The sequence below is a fragment of the Ranitomeya imitator genome, chromosome 5 (genome assembly GCF_032444005.1).
Source record: "Ranitomeya imitator isolate aRanImi1 chromosome 5, aRanImi1.pri, whole genome shotgun sequence".
Lineage (NCBI taxonomy): Eukaryota > Metazoa > Chordata > Amphibia > Anura > Dendrobatidae > Ranitomeya > Ranitomeya imitator.
In genome coordinates, this window is record NC_091286.1 from 650,637,604 (window position 1) to 650,657,839 (window position 20,236).

General features: G+C 48.6%; 1 protein-coding gene across 2 annotated transcripts in view; it reads right to left on the reverse strand.

Annotated features, from left to right (window-relative positions):
* Nucleotides 1-20,236, reverse strand: part of ATAD2B (ATPase family AAA domain containing 2B) — a 153,206-nt gene that overhangs the window by 28,447 nt on the left and 104,523 nt on the right. The window contains exons 20-23 of one of the 2 annotated variants that reach the window (XM_069728154.1): nt 16,115-16,250; nt 7,168-7,364; nt 3,982-4,141; nt 2,442-2,564 (exon numbers count right to left, since the gene is read on the reverse strand). In XM_069728154.1, coding sequence (XP_069584255.1) covers nt 2,442-2,564; nt 3,982-4,141; nt 7,168-7,364; nt 16,115-16,250 — 616 coding nt within the window. The remainder of the gene's footprint in view (nt 1-2,441; nt 2,565-3,981; nt 4,142-7,167; nt 7,365-16,114; nt 16,251-20,236) is intronic. The other variant, XM_069728155.1, reaches the window with a different exon arrangement.

A 20,236-nucleotide genomic window follows, 5' to 3' on the forward strand; every position in this document is an offset into this window, starting at 1 on the left:
AGACTAAGGAAATCCTGAAAACATGACATGTTGGTGGGCCTTGAGGACTGGAGTTGGGGACCCCTGATATAGAGCATCTGTCAGCTCTCCTGTGTGGTGTATTATATAGAGCATCTGTCAGCTCTCCTGTGAGTTGTAGTATATAGAGGATCTGTCAGCTCTCCTGTGTGGTGTAGTATATAGAGGATCTGTCAGCTCTCCTGTGTGGTGTAGTATATAGAGGATGTGTCAGCTCTCCTGTGTGGTGTAGTATATAGAGGATCTGTCAGTTCTCCTGTGTGGTGTAGTATATAGAGGATGTGTCAGCTCTCCTGTGTGGTGTAGTATATAGAGGATCTGTCAGTTCTCCTGTGTGGTGTAGTATATAGAGGATCTGTCGGCTCTCCTGTGTGGTGTAGTATATAGAGGATGTGTCAGCTCTCCTGTGTGGTGTAGTATATAGAGGATCTGTCAGTTCTCCTGTGTGGTGTAGTATATAGAGGATCTGTCAGTTCTCCTGTGTGGTGTAGTATATAGAGGATCTGTCAGCTCTCCCGTGTGGTGTAGTATATAGAGGATCTGTCAGCTCTCCTGTGAGGTGTAGTATATAGAGGATCTGTCAGTTCTCCTGTGTGGTGTAGTATATAGAGGATCTGTCAGCTCTCCTGTGTGGTGTATTATATAGAGCAGGGGTCCCCAACTCCAGTCCTCAAGGCCCACCAACAGGTCATGTTTTCAGGATTTCCTTTGCATTGCACAGGTGATGCAATTATTACCTGGGCAAGACTAAGGAAATCCTGAAAACATGACATGTTGGTGGGCCTTGAGGACTGGAGTTGGGGACCCCTGATATAGAGCATCTGTCAGCTCTCCTGTGTGGTGTATTATATAGAGCATCTGTCAGCTCTCCTGTGAGTTGTAGTATATAGAGGATCTGTCAGCTCTCCTGTGTGGTGTAGTATATAGAGGATCTGTCAGCTCTCCTGTGTGGTGTAGTATATAGAGGATCTGTCAGCTCTCCTGTGTGGTGCAGTATATAGAGGATCTGTCAGCTCTCCTGTGTGGTGTAGTATATAGAGGATCTGTCAGCTCTCCTGTGTGGTGTATTATATAGAGCATCTGTCAGCTCTCCTGTGTGGTGTAGGATATAGAGGATCTGTCAGCTCTCCTGTGTGGTGTAGGATATAGAGGATCTGTCAGCTCTCCTGTGTGGTGTAGTATATAGAGGATCTGTCAGCTCTCCTGTGTGGTGTAATATATAGAGGATCTGTCAGCTCTCCTGTGTGGTGTAGTATATAGAGGATCTGTCAGCTCTCCTGTGTGGTGTAGTATATAGAGGATCTGTAAGCTCTGTGTGGTGTAGTATATAGAGGATCTGTCAGCTCTCCTTTGTGGTGTAGTATATAGAGAGGATCTGTCAGCTCTCCTGTGTGGTGTAGTATATAGAGGATCTGTCAGCTCTCCTGTGTGGTGTAGTATATAGAGGATCTGTCAGCTCTGCTGTGTGGTGTAGTATATAGAGGATCTGTCAGCTCTCCTGTGTGGTGTAGTATATAGAGGATCTGTCCTGTGTGGTGTAGTATATAGAGGATCTGTCAGCTCTCCTGTGTGGTGTAGTATATAGAGGATCTGTCCTGTGTGGTGTAGTATATAGAGGATCTGTCAGCTCTCCTGTGTGGTGTAGTATATAGAGGATCTGTCAGCTCTCCTGTGTGGTGTAGTATATAGAGGATCTGTCAGCTCTCCTGTGTGGTGTAGTATATAGAGGATCTGTCAGCTCTCCTGTGTGGTGTAGTATATAGAGGATCTGTCAGCTCTCCTGTGTGGTGTAGTATATGGAGGATCTGTCAGCTCTCCTGTGTGGTGTAGTATATAGAGGATCCGTCAGCTCTCCTGTGTGGTGTAGTATATAGAGGATCTGTCAGTTCTCCTGTGTGGTGTAGTACATAGAGGATCTGTCCTGTGTGGTGTAGTATATAGAGGATCCGTCAGCTCTCCTGTGTGGTGTAGTATATAGAGGATCTGTCCTGTGTGGTGTAGTATATAGAGGATCCGTCAGCTCTCCTGTGTGGTGTAGTATATAGAGGATCCGTCAGCTCTCCTGTGTGGTGTAGTATATAGAGGATCTGTCAGTTCTCCTGTGTGGTGTAGTACATAGAGGATCTGTCCTGTGTGGTGTAGTATATAGAGGATCCGTCAGCTCTCCTGTGTGGTGTAGTATATAGAGGATCTGTCCTGTGTGGTGTAGTATATAGAGGATCCGTCAGCTCTCCTGTGTGGTGTAGTATATAGAGGATCTGTCCGGTGTGGTGTAGTATATAGAGGATCTGTCCGGTGTGGTGTAGTATATAGAGGATCTGTCCGGTGTGGTGTAGTATATAGAGAGGATCTGTCAGCTCTTCTGTGTGTGCTCGCTCACCGCCCTTAGTGAATGGAGGTTAGGAGAGTGGATTACAACGTACCTCGCTTGGTTCGTGCTTCTTTAATCTCCTCGCACAATTTGTTGAACTCCGGATCCAGTTCGGCGGCGATGATGGCGTGCGCAGTGTCTTTCAGAGTGCAGGCGCGGTGTCTGATAATTTTATCTGTACGGGAGACAGCGGCAGAAGGACATTTCTCTGTGAGTCACATGGGGTCGAACCAAAAGCCTCTCGTGCATCGTACGTCTGAAGGACGGAAGACTCAGCGCCATTTCTATTACCTAAGGCCCCATGCACATTATACGAATATCGGCCAAAGGCGCAGATATCGCCAGTCTAATGTGTATGGCGGGATAGCTGATCATCGGGGAGAGATATTGATTGGACATGTTTGATTTTGGAACTGCCCGATCACTTTGTTCTCACGGAGATAAACCACTGACGAAGATGTTTGATGCTTTCTCTGAGAAAATGAACATGTGTGAGCTTGGGGCAAGTGAGTGCTGCAGTGTATAGGAGAGGTAACTGCATGCTGAAAGATTGGGGGGCAAGCGATTGCCGCAGAGTATGGCAGTGATGGGTGCGGGCCGAACAATTGGGGGAAAGTGAGTGCTGGGGTGTATAAGAGAGATAACCGCAGGCTGAAAGATTGGGGGCAAATGAGTGCTGCAGTGTGTAGGAGAGATAACCGCAGGCGAAAGATTGGGGGCAAGTGAATACTGCGGTGTATGGGAAAGATGGGCACGAGCCAAACAATCCGGGCAAATGAGTGCTGCAGTGTATAGGAGAGAACCAAGGGCTGAAAGATTGGGAGCAAGTGAGTGCGGCGGCGTATTGGAGAGATAACTGCAGGGGAAAGATGGGGAAGCAGGCGAGTGCTGCTGTGTTTAGGAGAGATAACCGGGGGCTGAACGATCGTCCGACAGCCATTTAATGTGAATAGGGGGTCTTTACACCATGGATTCATTAAAACACGGTGCACATTGGTAGAAGAGATGCTGATGCTGCAATTTCCCGTTTCATAGGACGTCATAAATCTGCATTTTGGACGTTTCATTGTAACATAGCTGGCAAGTATTTTGGACTCTGTGATAAAGGAGGCCGCACACTTCACAAGTAGCAGGCACCAAGTAAAATAACGAGGGGCCGAACTACAGGGAAATGCATTAAATACGTCCTGTACCAGGGCACAAAGGATTTGTGCCGCTCTTCTCAATTACGCTGCACATCGCAGTTCAGAAAACAGCGGAGGAGAACATAAGTTTATGGATCCCAAGGCAGCATTTTATCTCACACACGCGGCATCTCAGAATCAATAACATATAAAAAAAATATTAAAAAATATTACTGAGTCAATAGCATAAAAAAGGCAGTCTTTTTTTATCTAACTATTTTTCTCCAATGGCAAACATGGCACCCATCCTCTCTCTCTATTTTCCCGGTGACGGGCAGCGAAAGGAGTGATTATGAGCTGCTATTCGACACATCGCCCCTCTGGCAGAAAGAGGCTTAAAATCAATATAGCCTGGAGAGGGAGAAAAATAATAATTGCGAGAGCACTTTTCTGCCTGAGCGTCATTACCTCCCGGCTCTTTATCAGGATTGTACTCCAAGGCGTTGCTGCAGATCAGGTCCACGTCCGTCAGGAAGTCCCGCACGGTCATGTAGCGGTGCTTGTCGATTTTGGTCATTATGGTGGAGAGGTCCATGGGTTCTCTAATGACTTCAAGGTAATCGGAAACCTGCAAAATAACAAAAGCGGCGGCTGTCAGACAAATCTCTAAATGCTGGCGGTGGGGTGGGGGGCATTAAACCTTTCCAAAAGTCGCCATGCAAAAGAAAAACCTCATGGACACAAGATTACGAGCAGATAATATGAGAGCGTCATAAAACAGCATGCTGCAAGGATTAAACGGAAATTATGACAAGCGGATGAACTAATGGATATCCAAAGAGCAGATATTTTATTTATTTCTTTTTTTAAACACAGGCATCAAGACAACACAAACCGTGCACAGGACCCTCAGACTGACTCCAAGGTATTGAAAGCCTTCAAAGATCACGGGGGACTGCAGAGAAGTCAGGACTGTAGATGGAGGCAGATTACGTCTATGGACATAGTATGGATAACAAAAACACAGGACCCTGGGGGGCTTCCACAATCGGTAAAAAGCCCCAGATAAATAAAGTAACCCTGCAAAAGGAAAACAACTGCACTGTAGAAATGTTATGGGGGCTACAGATTTGGATGTGATAGTTAAGCTACACCCCCACTGGCTGCAGCATAGAGCGTCTGTTCTTCTAGAGGACCACACAGGTCAATGGGAGCAATGCAATGCTCTGTAGAAGGGATAAACATTGCCCTGGTGATCGCACATGATCGTGGGGGGCTGCCTAAACGTCCGACAATATCCCCCCCCCACCCAGCCATATAAGACGAAACGTCTCATAATTAGGCATGAACTGTTTCGCAGGTCAGTGATTCGTCGCCGTCGTACGGGAGCCGCATCCTCGCAACTCACAACAGTCACATATAGTAACTATGCCATTACATTCCGATCACTGGGGTCCTGCTGGGACCTCTCGAGAATAAAGGGGGCTATTGCACTGATTTAGGACCGTAGCCTCTTCGCTGTAGATAGACAGGTGTCTCTGGGCAATTAGCTGCATTAAAGGGAACCTGTCACCCCGTTTTTTCAAGAAGAGCTAAAAATAGCGTTAAATAGGGGCAGAGCGGGCTTTACATTAGTGTATTTTGGAGCCTTTATTCCCCACCTATGCTGCCGAAATACCTTTGTAAAGTCGCCGTTTTGGGCTGTCACTCACGCTGGTCAGGTCATATGGGTGTGGTGACAGCGCTGTTTCTCCCCCAGATCTCCGTTGGTGGTGTAGTGGTGTGCGCATGTCCAAGTGGCGAATCCACTGCGCAGCTTCAAGGAAAATAGCGCGATCTGCGCTATTCAGCCGTTTATCGGTGGGCTTGGCCATCTTTGTGAGGTCACGCGTGCGCAGATGGTTCTTCTCGGCTTCCCGGGGCTTCAGGAAAATGGCCGCGGGATGCCGCGCATGCGCAGATGGCGATCGCGGCGGCAATTTTCCTGCAGCCAATATGCAAACTCGGCTTCAGGAAAATGGCCGTCGAGATCGCCATATGCGCACGCGCGGCATCCCGCGGCCATTTTCCTGAAGCCCCGGGAAGCCGAGAAAAACCATCTGCGCACGCGCGGCCTCACAAAGATGGCCGCGCCCACCGATAAACGGCTGAATAGCGCAGATTGCGCTATTTTCCTTGAAGCTGCGCAGTGGATTCGCCACTTGGACATGCGCACACCACTACGCCACCAACGGAGATCTGGGGGAGAAACAGCGCTGTCACCACGCCCATATGACCTAACCAGGGTGAGTGACAGCCCAAAACAGCAACTTTACAAAGGTATTTCGGCAGCATAGGTGGGGAATAAAGGCTCCAAAATACACTAATGTAAAGCCCAGCTCTGCCCCTATTTAACGCTATTTTTAGCTCTTCTTGAAAAAAACGGGGTGACAGGTTCCCTTCAAGTGAAAGCGACCGTTCTGCAGTTTCGAGAACAGTTGGGCAGTAGAGAGCGCCGCTGTTCAGGCAAAACCAAGGTAATGTTCACACAGAGGTTTTTGGAGAAGACTAAATCCAACTTTTTTTTTTTTTTTTTTTTAAACTAGCCTTAGGACACTATGCAGCCCCTTCATTCGGGGGGAGCCCAAACATGCCCATGTCAATCAAGTATATTTAGGTATTAAGTAGCAAAAAGAGGTCGTGAAGGGGAGACCGGTGGCACCGGAGATTGAGCAGAGGACAGAGCGTCTCGTCTTGTTATGCATACTCGTGCTGCCTAATGACCTCCCCCGCCCCCCCGGGTAATGTCCAATGCAAAAACAGATGATTAACACATTACACCCCAATGTGTTGGTGACAAGATACCTATAATGGTCATTCACCGTACAGAAAAGTGGCTGACAATACCTTCCCCTTGCCGGCCTAGGAGTCAGCCGGGGATCCCAGGTTGCACGGACATGCACAGAAGCGGACTTTTATAGTCGATAAATATTTTCTTCTCCAATTTCACTGCTTTGATCGTATGAAAACTGTCAATTTTGTCTAAAAATAATTTGGAATTTTGCTGAGAAACTGTTTTACACGTGTAAAGCCTTAACTCACTTGTCTCATCTCTGGTCGTATGTAATAAAAACACAAAAGTGGCAGCGCCCTTTACTTAAAATGCTGCAGACATAATCCACCTCTGGTTCACTCTCAGCCATCAAATGTATATTGGAAAGTTGCCTTTGATAACGCTACATTCCTACCTGCGTCACATGATGGAAATGTAGCTTTATCCTGCCGCCATTGGGGTTTCCAGGGGGACAGCAGAGTCAGGCCGGATTTAGAGGTCCCAATGCAGACCCTTCTGGAGCCCAGGTTAGGAAACATGCGGCCGGTGTGGACTTTAAGAGGTCCGTGAATGTCAGAGATGTGAAACCAGACCCTATTTCCCCTGCAGGATCTCAGTGTGTGGATTATGACTTTTTTTTTTTTTTTTTTTTATCTAAAATTTGTGTTTTCATTATTGCAAGAAAAACAAAACCCAAAAACCAGAGAATTTGACCAAATACGTAACAAAGCTCAGATTAATAGGAGATTGTCCGGTCACTTTCTCTCGACTGTGACCGCATCCAACGAGTTAAGACTAATGATACAATCCGCTTCATTGTTTGTGCATTACTGAAACAAGACCTCTTCAATATCCACCGGTTTGCTGAAGATGTTAAACCGCTTATCGGTGGCCAGTCGCTTGGTGACGTCCCTGAGGAAGAGTCTTAATTCCCTCAAAGTATTTTCCTCATTGTCTTCCATCTTTTGCTTCTCCACCTCGGAAAGCTGGCGTGGCGGCGGTGATGGAGCGCGGGGTAAAACCTCCAAAGACTGAATTACTGGGGAAAAAAAGGAAGCCATGTTGGACATTAATGCTGGATTGAAATGTAGCATGGATTGGTAGCACCTGTCAGTATATTAGGCAGTGCCCCAAGGTGCAGAGTAAAGGTCCGTGTTCTTATTGGTGCATTTAAGGGATCATAATCTCAATGCTACTGTTCAAAATGATATCTACTTCCTGCAGAAGCGATGAGATCCCAAGCCGCTAGGCCTGAGCCAGGCATGGTTTGGGTGAGATACGTGAGGCCTGAGCCACCCATGGTTTGGGAGAGACACGTTAAGTTTGAGGTTGCGTAGCACACAAAGCTTGAGACTGGGAGAATGGGACAAGCATGCCAAGTTTGAGCTGGGGAGGGTGTAAAAAAAAAAATCACGCTAAGCTTGAGCATAGGGTCACAGAGCAGGGTAAGATTGAGCCAAGAAGTATGGGAAAACAGGATTTTTTGGTTGCTTACCGTAAAATCTGTTTCTTGGAGCCTCCATTGGGGGACACAGGAACCATGGGTGTATGCTGTTGCCACTAGGAGGCTGCCACTATACACACAAAAAAGTTAGCTCCTCCTCTGCGGTGTACACCCCACCGACTGGCATCATGAACTTCAGTAAGTGAGAAAGCAGGAGGAGAAAAACAATAAGGTTGAAACCTAACCATAAACATGAGAACTGTAAACGTGAGAACAGTCATAGAACAACAGAATATGAATAACATGGGAGGGTGCTGTGTCCTCCAATGAAGGCTCCGAGAAACAGATTTTACGGTAAGCAACCAAAAAATCCTGTTTTCTCTATCGCCTCATTGGGGGACACAGGAACCATGGGACGTCCCAAAGCAGTCCCTGGGGTGGGAAAACAGACTTCCATCAGGACAGAGGACTCACCACTGCCGCCTGCAAGATACTTCTGCCTAGGCTGGCATCAGCCGAAGCGTAGCTATGGACCTTGTAAAATTTGGCGAATGTGTGGTTGGAAAACCAGGTTGCCGCTTTGCAAAGCTGTAGGGCGGAAGCCCTGTGGTGCACTGCCCAGGAGGCCCCAACTGCCCGGTTAGAGTGAGCCTTAATCTCGGGAAGGGACACTCTGTTCTTGACCTGGTAAGCCTCCAAAATTGCCGTTCTGGTCCAGCGAGCAATAGTCACCTTGGAAGCCGGCAGGCCTCTACGCGTGCCATCAGGAATGACGAAAAGAGAATCAGTCTTTTAGAAAGAGGCCGTTCTAGCCAGGTAGAACCTCACCGCCCTGACGAGGTCCAGCTTGTTCAACGATTGTTCTAGAGGATGAGTCGGAGCTGGACAAAAGGAAGGCAGAACAATGTCCTCGTTGAGGTGAAAGATGGAAACCACCTTAGGACGGAAGGAAGGTGGAGCCCTCAGGACCACCTTGTCCTGGTGAATAACCAGGAAAGGAGGTCGGCAAGAAAAGGCCGCCAACTCGGAAACGCGCCGGATAGAGGTGATGGCCACAAGAAAAGCCACCTTCCAAGATAGAACGGACAGGGAGACCTCCCTGAGAGGCCCCAAGGGGGAACCCCTCAGAACCTCCAGCACAAGATTAAGATCCCATGAAGCCACAGGAGCCTTGTACGGAGAAACAGCATGGGCTACTCCCTGAAGGAAGGTCTTGACCTGTGGCCGAGAAGATAACGTCTTCTGAAAGAGGATAGATAGCGCAAAAACCTGGCCCTTTAGGGAACTAAGGGCAAGGCACGCATCCAGGCCTGCCTGAAGGAAGGCCAAAATGGAAGGAAGGGAAAAGGACATAGGTGAAACGTGGCTGGACTTGCACCAACAGAAGTAAGCCTTCCAGGTACGATAGTAGATTTTGGAAGACGAATGCTTCCTAGCATGGATCATAGTGTGAATCACCCGATCCGAAAGGCCGGACGCTCTTAGAACTGCGGTTTCAACAGCCACGCCGTTAAACTTAGCGACTGAGAATTAGGGTGGCAGATCAGACCCTGAGATCGGGTCTGTCTGGAAGCCGCCAGGGGCGTCCGCGAGAAGATTGACCATCTCTACGAACCAAGATCTCCGGGGCGATCAGAATGACCGGCACCCCTTCCGCCTTGATCTTTTTCAACAGCTTGGGAAGCAGGGTAAGGGGTGGAAATAGATAGGGGAGCACGAATTGCGACCAAGGAATGGCCAGAGCATCGACGCCCACTGCGAGAGGATCGCGGGACCTGGAGACGAACCAAGGGACCTTCCTGTTGATTCGGGACGCCGTGAGGTTCACATCCGGAGTCCCCCATTGAAGACAAATCTGATGGAAGACCTGATGCAAGGACCATTCCCCTGCCGCGAGGCCCTCACGGCTGAGGAAGTCGGCGGCCCAATTGTCCACGCCGGGGATATGCACCACGGATATCACCGGGACCGTTGCCTCTGCCCAAATGAGGATCTTGGATACCACGGCCGAGGCCAGAGAGCTCCGAGTCCCCCCCTGGTCGTTGACATATGCCACTGCTGTGGCATTGTACGTCTGGATTCGAATTGGCAGACCCTTGAGAATCCTTTCCCAGTGAAGAAGAGACAGAAAGATGGCCCGAATCTCGAGGACACTGATCGGCAGAGATGACTCCTGCGCCGACCAGCGACCCTGAACAGTCAGGTGACGAAAAAATACACCCCAGCCGAGCAGGCTGGCGTCAGTCGTCACCACCTGCCAGTGAACTGGAAGGAAGGACCTGCCCTGGGAGATGAAAGGTGACGTCAGCCACCAGTTGAGGGACAGTTTGACCCGGGGAGAAAGCTGAATCGGATGATCCAGGGAGAAGACAGACATGTCCCACTGTGATAGAATAGCCTGCTGAAGAGGTCTTGAGTGAAATTGGGCGAAGGGAATCGCTTCCAATGGTCGATCGGAAGGAGGGAAGCCAAGGACCCTGGAGCAAGCGAACCTCCCGAAGAAGGATGGATCTCTTGTCTGCGGGAAGGAAGACTCTGGTCAGAAAGAAGAAATCGAGCGGGCACCACTACAAATACATGACCTACATTAAAGGGAGGGTGCAACTAATGCGCCGAAAAACATGCAAGAAGGAGAAAAAGAAGCGCAAATAAAGTGCGCACACAACCCATATAGAGTGAACAAAGCTTTTATGGAGACCAAAAAAGTGCTAACAAGACATAAAAACATTTAAAAACGCATGTAAAAAACATACCCACACAACAATAACATCCCCTGTATATGAGGATGTATATCAAGCAGACTCAAGGAAATAATCCCAAAGAAGATGTCAAATGAGTAGTGAAAGTACATCAATAAGAATAAATAAAGGTAAAATACACACTCACCATATGCTCAATTGAAGAAACCCCCACAAACCTGATGGATAACAATATTATAGTTGGCAATGTCGCCACAAAGTGGCTATAGAAAAATTGATATGCTTATAAAAAACAATGTTCTGTATGAAAAACTGTGGTAATAAACCACTAATAAATACGTAAATAAGTAATAATGCATAATCCATAATGTGAAAAAGGGTACATCGCATTGAGCACATGGTAGAACATGCAGAATACATTAACAAATAGTCATACTCACTGCTCACTAGAGGGAGCCTGCTTGCTCCCAACGCGTATCGCTACTCCAGGTAGCTTCGTCAGGGGAAGTGAGGAGGTGTTAGTAACGTCAGATATATAGTTGTAAGTGCACTTACTGATAGGCTAATGATTGTCAGCACATGTGCCCAGCAACCATTAAGCAGTGGAGCAGCTCCAGTTTGTAAGGGTCATAGTGTCGGTAGAGAGGGGTGGACAATAAAGATTTGACAAAGTCCACCCCTCTCTACCGACACTATGACCCTGACAGACTGGAGCTGCTCCACTGCTTAATGGTTGCCGGGCACTTGTGCTGACAATCATTAGCCTATCAGTAAGTGCACTTACAACTATATATCTGACGTTACTAACACCTCCTCACTTCCCCTGACGAAGCTACCTGGAGTAGCGATACGCGTTGGGAGCAAGCAGGCTCCCTCTAGTGAGCAGTGAGTATGACTATTTGTTTATTTATGTATTCTGCATGTTCTACCATGTGCTCAATGCGATGTACCCTTTTTCACGTTACGGATAATGTATTATTACTTATTTACGTATTTATTAGTGGTTTATTACCACAGTTTTTCATACAGAACATTGTTTTTTATAGGCATATCAATTTTTCTATAGCCACTTTGTGGCGACATTGCCAACTATAATATTGTTATCCATCAGGTTTGTGGGGGTTTCTTCAATTGAGCATATGGTGGGTGTGTATTTTACCTTTATTTATTCTTATTGATATACTTTCACTACTCATTTGACATCTTCTTTGGGATTATTATTTCCTTGAGTCTGCTTGATATACATCCTCATATACAGGGAATGTTATTGTTGTGTGGGTATGTTTTTTACATGCGTTTTTAAATGTTTTTATGTCTTGTTAGCAATTTTTTGGTCTCAATAAAAGCTGTGTTCACTCTATATGGGTTGTGTGTGCACTTTATTTGCGCTTTTTTTTCTCCTTTCTTAAAGGAAGACTCTGGTCAGACGAGTGTCAAAGAGCATGCCCAGAAAAACAAGGTGCTGAGAAGGAACAAGATAGGATTTCTTCCTGTTGACAAGCCACTCGAAAAGGGCTATAGTGTCGAGGACGATGGACAGACTATTGCAAGCCTGAGAAAAGCACGGGGCCTTGATGAGGATGTCGTTGAGGTACGGAAAAAAAACCAAGCCCCTGACCCTCAAGATGGCCATCAGCGCTGCCATGATCTTCGTGAAAACCCTGGGAGCAGTTGCGAGACCGAACAGCAGGGCGACGAACTGAAAATGCTCCTGAAGTACTGCAAAACGCAGGAATCGGTGATGTCCCGGGAATATCGGTACATGGAGGTAGGCGTCCTGGATGTCTATGGAGCACAGAAATTCCTGAGCCTCCATGGAAGCAATTACCGAACGAAGGGATTCCATCCTGAAATGTCTCAGACGAACCCTCTTGTTCAGCAATTTCAGTTCCAGAATGGGATGAACTTTGCTGTGTTTTATCGTTACCACAAAAAGATTTGAATAGAAATCTGTGAACCGTTCTTTTTCTGAGATGGGAACGATTACCACGGATTTGAGGAGAGAAGCGATGGCTGCGAAGAAACCCGGAACTAGAGCAGGATCTCTTGGAGGTCGGGACTCAAAGAAACAATCCCGGGGCCGTGAAACAAACCCTATTTTGTATCCTGAGGATACAACTTCCCTGACCCAAGCGTCCTCTACTGAGGAGATCCAGACGTCTCTGAAGAAGAGAAGACGGCCGCCCCCAGCCTGGGAAGTGGGCTGGGGTCTTGCCGTGAGTCATGCCGAGGTGGATCGTCCAGTGCTAGACCTCGAGGATCTACCTTGGGGGTAGCCAGAATGCCCCAATGGAGTTGATTGGCCCATTTGGATACAGACTTCGAAATCCAGGTGGAAGCAAAGGCCAGGCATAGGGAAGACGCGTCCGCTTCGAAAGTCAACTTCGCAAAGGATAATCCTGTTGTTGGAATCTTTTAGAGATGCCCCTCCGGACAGCGGAAGGACTGTGTTGGTGGAAAGTCTAGAGACTGGAGGATCTACATAGGGCGAAGAAGATCAGTTGGTGAAGACGTTCAGTTGGCGATGAGATCCAGAGGAAAGGGATATAAGACGCCAAGGCACTTTCCTCTTTGAAAACGTCTGTCGGATTCTCCCCTTCTCTGGCCAGAAGCTCATCAAATTCAGGATGAGGAGCAAAAACCTTGGGAGGTTGTTTGGACCGTCTAAACGAAACCGCCTGATCCGTGGGTTCCGTAGAGGAATCTTTGATGCCACAGGTCTGATTGATGGCTCCAATGAGACTCTGAACTGTATCCCTCATGCTAGCGATCAGGTTCGAGTCCAGCTCCAAATTATCCTCCGAAGGAGCATCAGAGAACGCCTCGCCAGACTCAGGGGAGGAGGACCGGGGAGAAGCCGATCGCAGAGAAGGACCGTGAGGCAAGATGGAACGGGAAGAGGACTCAGACCGGCGTTCCTGTCTGGATCTTTTGTGGCCTATAGTGGAAGGCTCAGACGGGGCTTCCTGCGACCTGCTGGCTACTGCGGGAGCCTGTAGGGGTAACCTATCAAGCAAGGACACAAGGGCCTGTGACACCCGTGTTAGGTCCGCTACCGATTGTGACAGAGAAGAAGCCCAAACTGGAGTGGGGGCTTCACTCAAGAAGAGCAGCCGGGGTATCCTGGACGGTGGGCATAGTGGGGTTGCTGCAGGCCTGACAGAGGGGAGAAGACTGACCCGAGGGAAGTTTGCAGTTACAAGACGAACAGACAAAGTGTTTGACTAAGGCAGAGGAAGTAGTGGAAGAAGTAGGAGGGAGTGAGTTCCCTTAGAATTAGACATGACGAACGGGTTCCTGACGAATGCCAGAAGGTTAGGGGACAGGAGGGCAGAGGAGAGGGTGAGTCTGCAGTGCAGAGCTACTCACGGCAGACGATTTGGTGTCCACTGCACGGCTGGAAGATGTTCCTCAAGGAAATCAGTCAGAGAAGGCTTCAGGGTCTGGTGCTTGGTGCGGGCAACAGCAGGGAGATGGCGACCGCAAAGGAGATGAGGACGCCAGGAATCGCGCTCTTGGAGGGCGCCGAAATGCTTCCTACAGAGGCACAGGAATGGTGGGCGGAGCTAAACCACCTGTACAGGAGTACCAAGATGGTGCCGGTGGGCGGGCTATGACAGTCGGGCAGGAGAAAAGCCCGCCCGAGAGAAAAGGAAGTAAGCGGAGTTGCGGCGCTGGAAGTAGGCCCGGGCAGAAGACAGTCTAAATTAGAGGCTGGCGGCCGCCGGAGAATGCCGCGGCGCCAGAACAGTGCGGACGCCGGGAACAGAAGACCGTGCAGCTGCTGTGAAAAGGAGCAGCAGCAGCCAGCCGCACTGATCAGAAGGCAGTGCAGCCGCCGGGAAAAGTGGGAGACACGGCTGCCTGCAAAGGACGCCGCGCGGATGAGAGGAACTGTGCCTGCAAAGGCTGCCTGCAGCGAAGATCCCTGCCCCCTGCCACCGCCGATGGCCACAAGAAGCGACAACCAGGCCAAGGTAGCCTAGGAAAAACCCTGCACTTTTTAGTAAAATAAAAAAAACCTGGGGGACCCCTTATTAACGTCTGGCCCCCTTTGCATAATCTGGGACTGGCGGGGGAAATACTCACCTAAAACATCCCATGTCGTCTGTTGCTGACCTTAATCCGAGGAAGGTATGAGACGTCCTCGTCTCCGCAACCGACAGGCTCTGGTGGGAAAGTGGGTGGGGGACGGAGCTCGGACCGGTTTTCTGAGCACGCTGGTGTGCTAGGGGTCTTGGTCCTGCTGTCGGATCTATGAAGATACGAAGTGGCAGTACACGCCGTACTCATAGTCCGTAATTTGGGATTACAGTTGTGACTGTTCACACTGTATCCCTCCAGAAACCTGAAAAAAAGACGCACATTGAGGTAGATAAGGATTGGAGTCCACCTCCTACTGACACTAAGCTAAACAGAAGTTCATGATGCCAGTCAGTGGGGTGTACACTGCAGAGGAGGAGCTAACTTTTTTTGTGCCTCCTAATGGCAGCAGCATACACCCATGGTTCCCGTTTCCCCCAATGAGGCGATAGAGAAAAGCAAGCTAAGCTTGATCCAGAGTGGTGAGCATGCTAAGCAGGAGCCGGAGGGCAGGGTGAACGCCAAGCAGGAGCCGGAGGGCAGGGTAAACGCCAAGCAGGAGCCGGAGGGCAGGGTAAACGCCAAGCAGGAGCCGGAGGGCAGGGTAAACACCAAGCAGGAGTCGGAGGGCAGGGTAAACGCCAAGCAGGAGTCGGAGGGCAGGGTAAACACCAAGCAGGAGACGGAGGGCAGGGTAAACACCAAGCAGGAGTCGGAGGGCAGGGTAAACGCCAAGCAGGAGCCGGAGGGGGCACGCTAAGCAGGAGCCGGAGGGGGGCACGCTAAGCAGGAGCCGGAGGGGGGCACGCTAAGCAGGAGCCGGAGGGGGGCACGCTAAGCAGGAGCCGGAGGGGGGGCACGCTAAGCAGGAGCCGGAGGGGGGGCACGCTAAGCAGGAGCCGGAGGGGGGGCACGCTAAGCAGGAGCCGGAGCGGGGCACGCTAAGCAGGAGCGGGGCACGCTAAGCAGGAGCCTGTAGGGAAGGTAGGCAACAAGTTAAGCAGGTTGCAATGGTGTGTGGGGTGTGGTAGGGAGTAGGAGCCGGGAAGAATGGGAGAGGTTAAACACACTAAACTCATACTGGGAAGGATGGAGGGTGGTAGAGAATCACGTTAAGGTTGAGACGGGTAGTGATGGGTACATACTAAGCTTGAGCTGGGGAAGAGCATGCTAGATTTGATCTAGTAAGGAGCGCCATAAAGTTTGAGCCAGAGGAATAAGTCTGCTTGTCTTGAGCCAAGTAAGGCCAGGTTTAGGTGACCATGTAAGTATTTTTCGTTAGGGATAGGCAAGGTATCTAGACTAGGGAACGGTGTTTCAGCATGCCCAATCCTTCCATTCCCTGACACCATCTATCAGGGAAGAGTCAGAAGCCGTCCTTCACACTACAGCAGCTAGGGAAGTTGGCTAGTACCGCCCAAATTATTGACTGGTTTGTCCATCCCCCAACACACTGGAAGACTTCAGGGCCATATTATGTTAGACTCCTGACTAAGAAACATGGGACTAGTGTCGGATATACTGCAGTAAAAAATTTGGAAAAACCTTTCCTTTGACACTTACCAGTCTTTTTCCTTTTTGGAGGGGGCATAGCAGCCTGATTAAGAATTAAATCTTGGAAAAATTTCCACCGATCGTCTTCACTTGGTCTGGAAATGTTAAAAACCTCTTCATACTGAGCCCTGAATATACACTTCACCTGCAGGAAAAGAAAAAAAAATAATGGCAAAAAGAACCACGCTGACACAAGATTAATTTTACTGACAGTTCTGGACTTGTGTTACTTTGTGGAGTAGAGACAATAAAGTCACGGAGTCGGGAGGAATATTGTGTATGATGGTGAGAAACCATAAACATCGGTAAACGAGGAGAACGACGGAACAACTTGATTCACTTAAGTGCTTTACCGGGGCACAAAAGATAAATAAAAAGTAATTATGAGCTCATTGTGCTTGGCTTCAGAACTACATTTTAGCAGCAAAAACAAAATCAAAAGATCAGAAAACACAACTTGTTCCAAAGTAGCGGAGAATGTGCGCCACGATCCTGGAAGAACAAACTGCTGGCTTTAAATGAAAAATGATTGTATTAAAAAAAAAAAAAAAAAAAAAAATTAACAAAAAATGCAAAACACTAATTCTAAAGAGTGTTGTACGTGGCTGCGATACAATAATTACCGAGTGTACAGTGAGCCCTACGTAAATAATCCCTTAATGGATAAAGATGTGTGATTTGGCTTTATAAGGCTGTAGCCTAGGATTGCGTTATGCAGCCGCTGCATTGCAGTATCATGTAAGTGGGGCTGTATCGTGACTCAAAATTACCACGACTGCAACAAGCAAGAAAGGGGAAATAAATATATATATATATATATATATATATATATATATATATATATATATATATATATATATATATATAACATAGTGCTGCAAGAGTTTATAGGGTGTGTCAAGGGGGTAGGGTTTACGAGTAGTCAGAGAGATGGGTGGGATTGGTTGCTCAGATATATGAGGTGTGGTACGGCAGCTATAAGGAAGTCCAGCTGGATTGTTGTGGCTCTGTGTGCATACCTCCAGTGTGGTCAGTCTCCTGCCAGCTACATAGAGCTGGACACATTATTCTGTTCGGGTGAGTACGGCCTGTCATGTAGGTGCCTATTTGCACAGACTATTTTGTCTTCCTTATGCCAAGAGGCTGCTTAACCCCTTAGTGACGGAGCCAAATTTTTGAAATCTGACCATTGCCACTTTATGTGGTAATAACTCTGCAATGCTTCAACATATCCCAGTGATTTTGAGATTGTTTTTTCGTGACACATTATACTTTATGATAATGGTAAATTTAGGTCAATATGTTTTGTGTTTATTTATAGAAAATATCAAAAATTTGAGAAAGATGTTAAAAAATTAGCAATTTTCAAAGTTTGAATGATTATTCCTTTAATACAGATGGTCAGACCACAGCAAACCATTAATAAATAATATTTCCCACATGTCTGCTTTACATCAGCACCATTTGTAAAATGTTCTTTTATTTTCTTAGCATTTTAAGAGGTTTAATAATGTAGCAGTAATTTTTCATTTTTTCAAGGAAATTTACAACATTTATTTTTTTAGGGAACTATCCATGTTTGAATTGACTTTAGGGGTCTCATATATTGGGAAACCCCCAAACGTGATACCATTTTAAAAACAGCACCCCCTGACATATTGAAAACTGCAGTCAGGTAGTTTATTAACCCTTCAGGTGCTCTACAGGAATTAATGCAAAGTGGTATGACAAATGAAAATGTGCATTTTTACCACCTAAATGCCGGTAACTTCTGAACAGGTTACAACAGCCGACAGACTCTAAGGCCGCTATTTGGTCATGAATTGCCATGGCAAACATCAGGACCACACAATCATGATCTGAGGGCACCAATTGGGATAAAGAGGAAGAAGCCCCCACACTCTGTTAACCATTTATAATGATGTAGTCACTATTGACAGCAGCATGTAAGTGGTTAAACAGATATGTACAGTGCAAACACTGATCGTGGCTGATGCAGCAAGTTGTCAGCTATAGTGTACAGCCGACAGCTGCTGGATTGTCTCCTGTATGGGGAGGCTATTCTCTTATATCTCAGGTCAGTTAAAAGACGTATTGGCGGTCATTAAGGGGTTAATAAACCTTCCTGCAGAATAAGAACTTGCTACTGGTGGATACATGAAGTGATCTGAGTGGAATCTTAACCCCTCTGTGACCTTGGACGTACTATCCCGTCGAGGTGCCCTGGGCCTATCTGACCCTTGACGGGATAGTACGTCCTGCCCTTTAATGCGATACCGCGACTTAAGTCGCGGTGATCGCATTAAAATTCCGACGCCATCTCACCTGGGGGGAGATAGCCTCGGCATCCAGGGCATTGTCGCCGCCCACCCGCCCTCTCGATCGCTGTGATTGGCTGTTCAATTCCGAACAGCCAATCACAGCCATTCTCATTGTTTCAGCCAATCGGAGCGGCTGAAACAATGAGGTCACAGGCTAGGATCGAGTACCGATGTACTCGATCCTAGGTCCGGTGCCTGGCATCGATCGCGCCAATCGCAGGGCACCGCGCGGTATTACCGCGCTGTGCCCTGCCGGAACCTGCGTGGATCGGTGCTCTAATAGCACCGATCCTAGGATAGGACACAGTGCAGGCCCAACAGGGCCTGCAGGAGCCGATTGGCGCGATCGATGTCATCGTCGATCGCGCCAATCACAGGGCGCAGCGGCGATCACGCTGTGACCGCTCTGTGCCCTGCAGGTGACCTGGCTGTGACCTGCCTAGGATGGCGCGAACAGATCCGATCCTAGGCAGGTCACAGCCAGGTCACCAGGAAAGCTCTGATTGGTGGGATCGATGTTATGGTCGATCCCACCAATGACAGGTCACAGCAGCAGCATGACCGCTCTGTGACCTGTCTGTCACCTGCCTGACCTGTGTATGACCGCTCTGCAGGGTCCTCATTCTAGCTGAGGATTCCTACAGAGCGGTCATACTGCTGGATCTCCCTGCTGGATTTTGTGCCTGGATCTCCCTGCCGTGCTGGGTATTGTGGTGCCACAGCAGCCTGTAGCACCACAATCCCTGCTAAAGAAAGAAGACAACTAAACGTAAGTTTTATCCCTGATCCCTGCCCAATCCCCGTTCATCCACCCCAATCCCCGTTCATCCACCCCAATCCCCGTTCATCCACCCCAATCCCTGTTCATCCACCCCAATCCCCCCTTCCCCCTCTTTTTACCCCCTCCACCCCCATTTGTGCCGCCTCCGTGCGCACATTTAGTAGCCGCCGAGCGTTGATTGGTGACGCAGTTCACCGATCAACGCTCGCGCTCGCTTTTTTTCCCTCGCCCCCATTGCGCCAACTCAGTACACACATTCCGCAGCCGCCAAAGTTTGATAAGTGACGCAGTTCACCGATCAACGCTCGCGCTCGCTTTTTTTCCCTCACCCCCGTTGCGCCAACTCCGTACAGACATTCCGCAGCCGCCAAAGTTTGATAAGTGACGCAGTTCACTTATCAGAGTTTGTGCCTGCCGTTTTCCTTTTTTTTTTTTTTTTTCACCCCCCTTTTGCGCCACCTGACTACAACCGTACGTTTTGATCACTGATCCCTGCCCAATCCCCACTTCCACCCCCATCTCCCTTCCCCCTCTTTTTACCCCCCTTTGCACCTCCTTCCGTGCGCCCATTTAACAGCCGCCGAACGTTGATTGGTGACGCAGTTCACCGATCAACGCTCGCTTTTTTTCCCTCACCCCCGTTGCGCCAACTCCGTACACACATTCCGCAGCCGCCAAAGTTTGATAAGTGACGCAGTTCACTTATCAGAGTTTGTGCCTGCCGTTTTCCTTTTTTTTTTTTTTTTTTTCACCCCCCTTTTGCGCCACCTGACTACAACCGTACGTTTTGATCACTGATCCCTGCCCAATCCCCACTTCCACCCCCATCTCCCTTCCCCCTCTTTTTACCCCCCTTTGCACCTCCTTCCGTGCGCCCATTTAACAGCCGCCGAACGTTGATTGGTGACGCAGCTCACCGATCAACGCTCGCTTTTTTTCCCTCACCCCCGTTGCGCCAACTCCGTACACACATTCCGCAGCCGCCAAAGTTTGATAAGTGACGCAGTTCACCGATCAACTCTCGCGCTC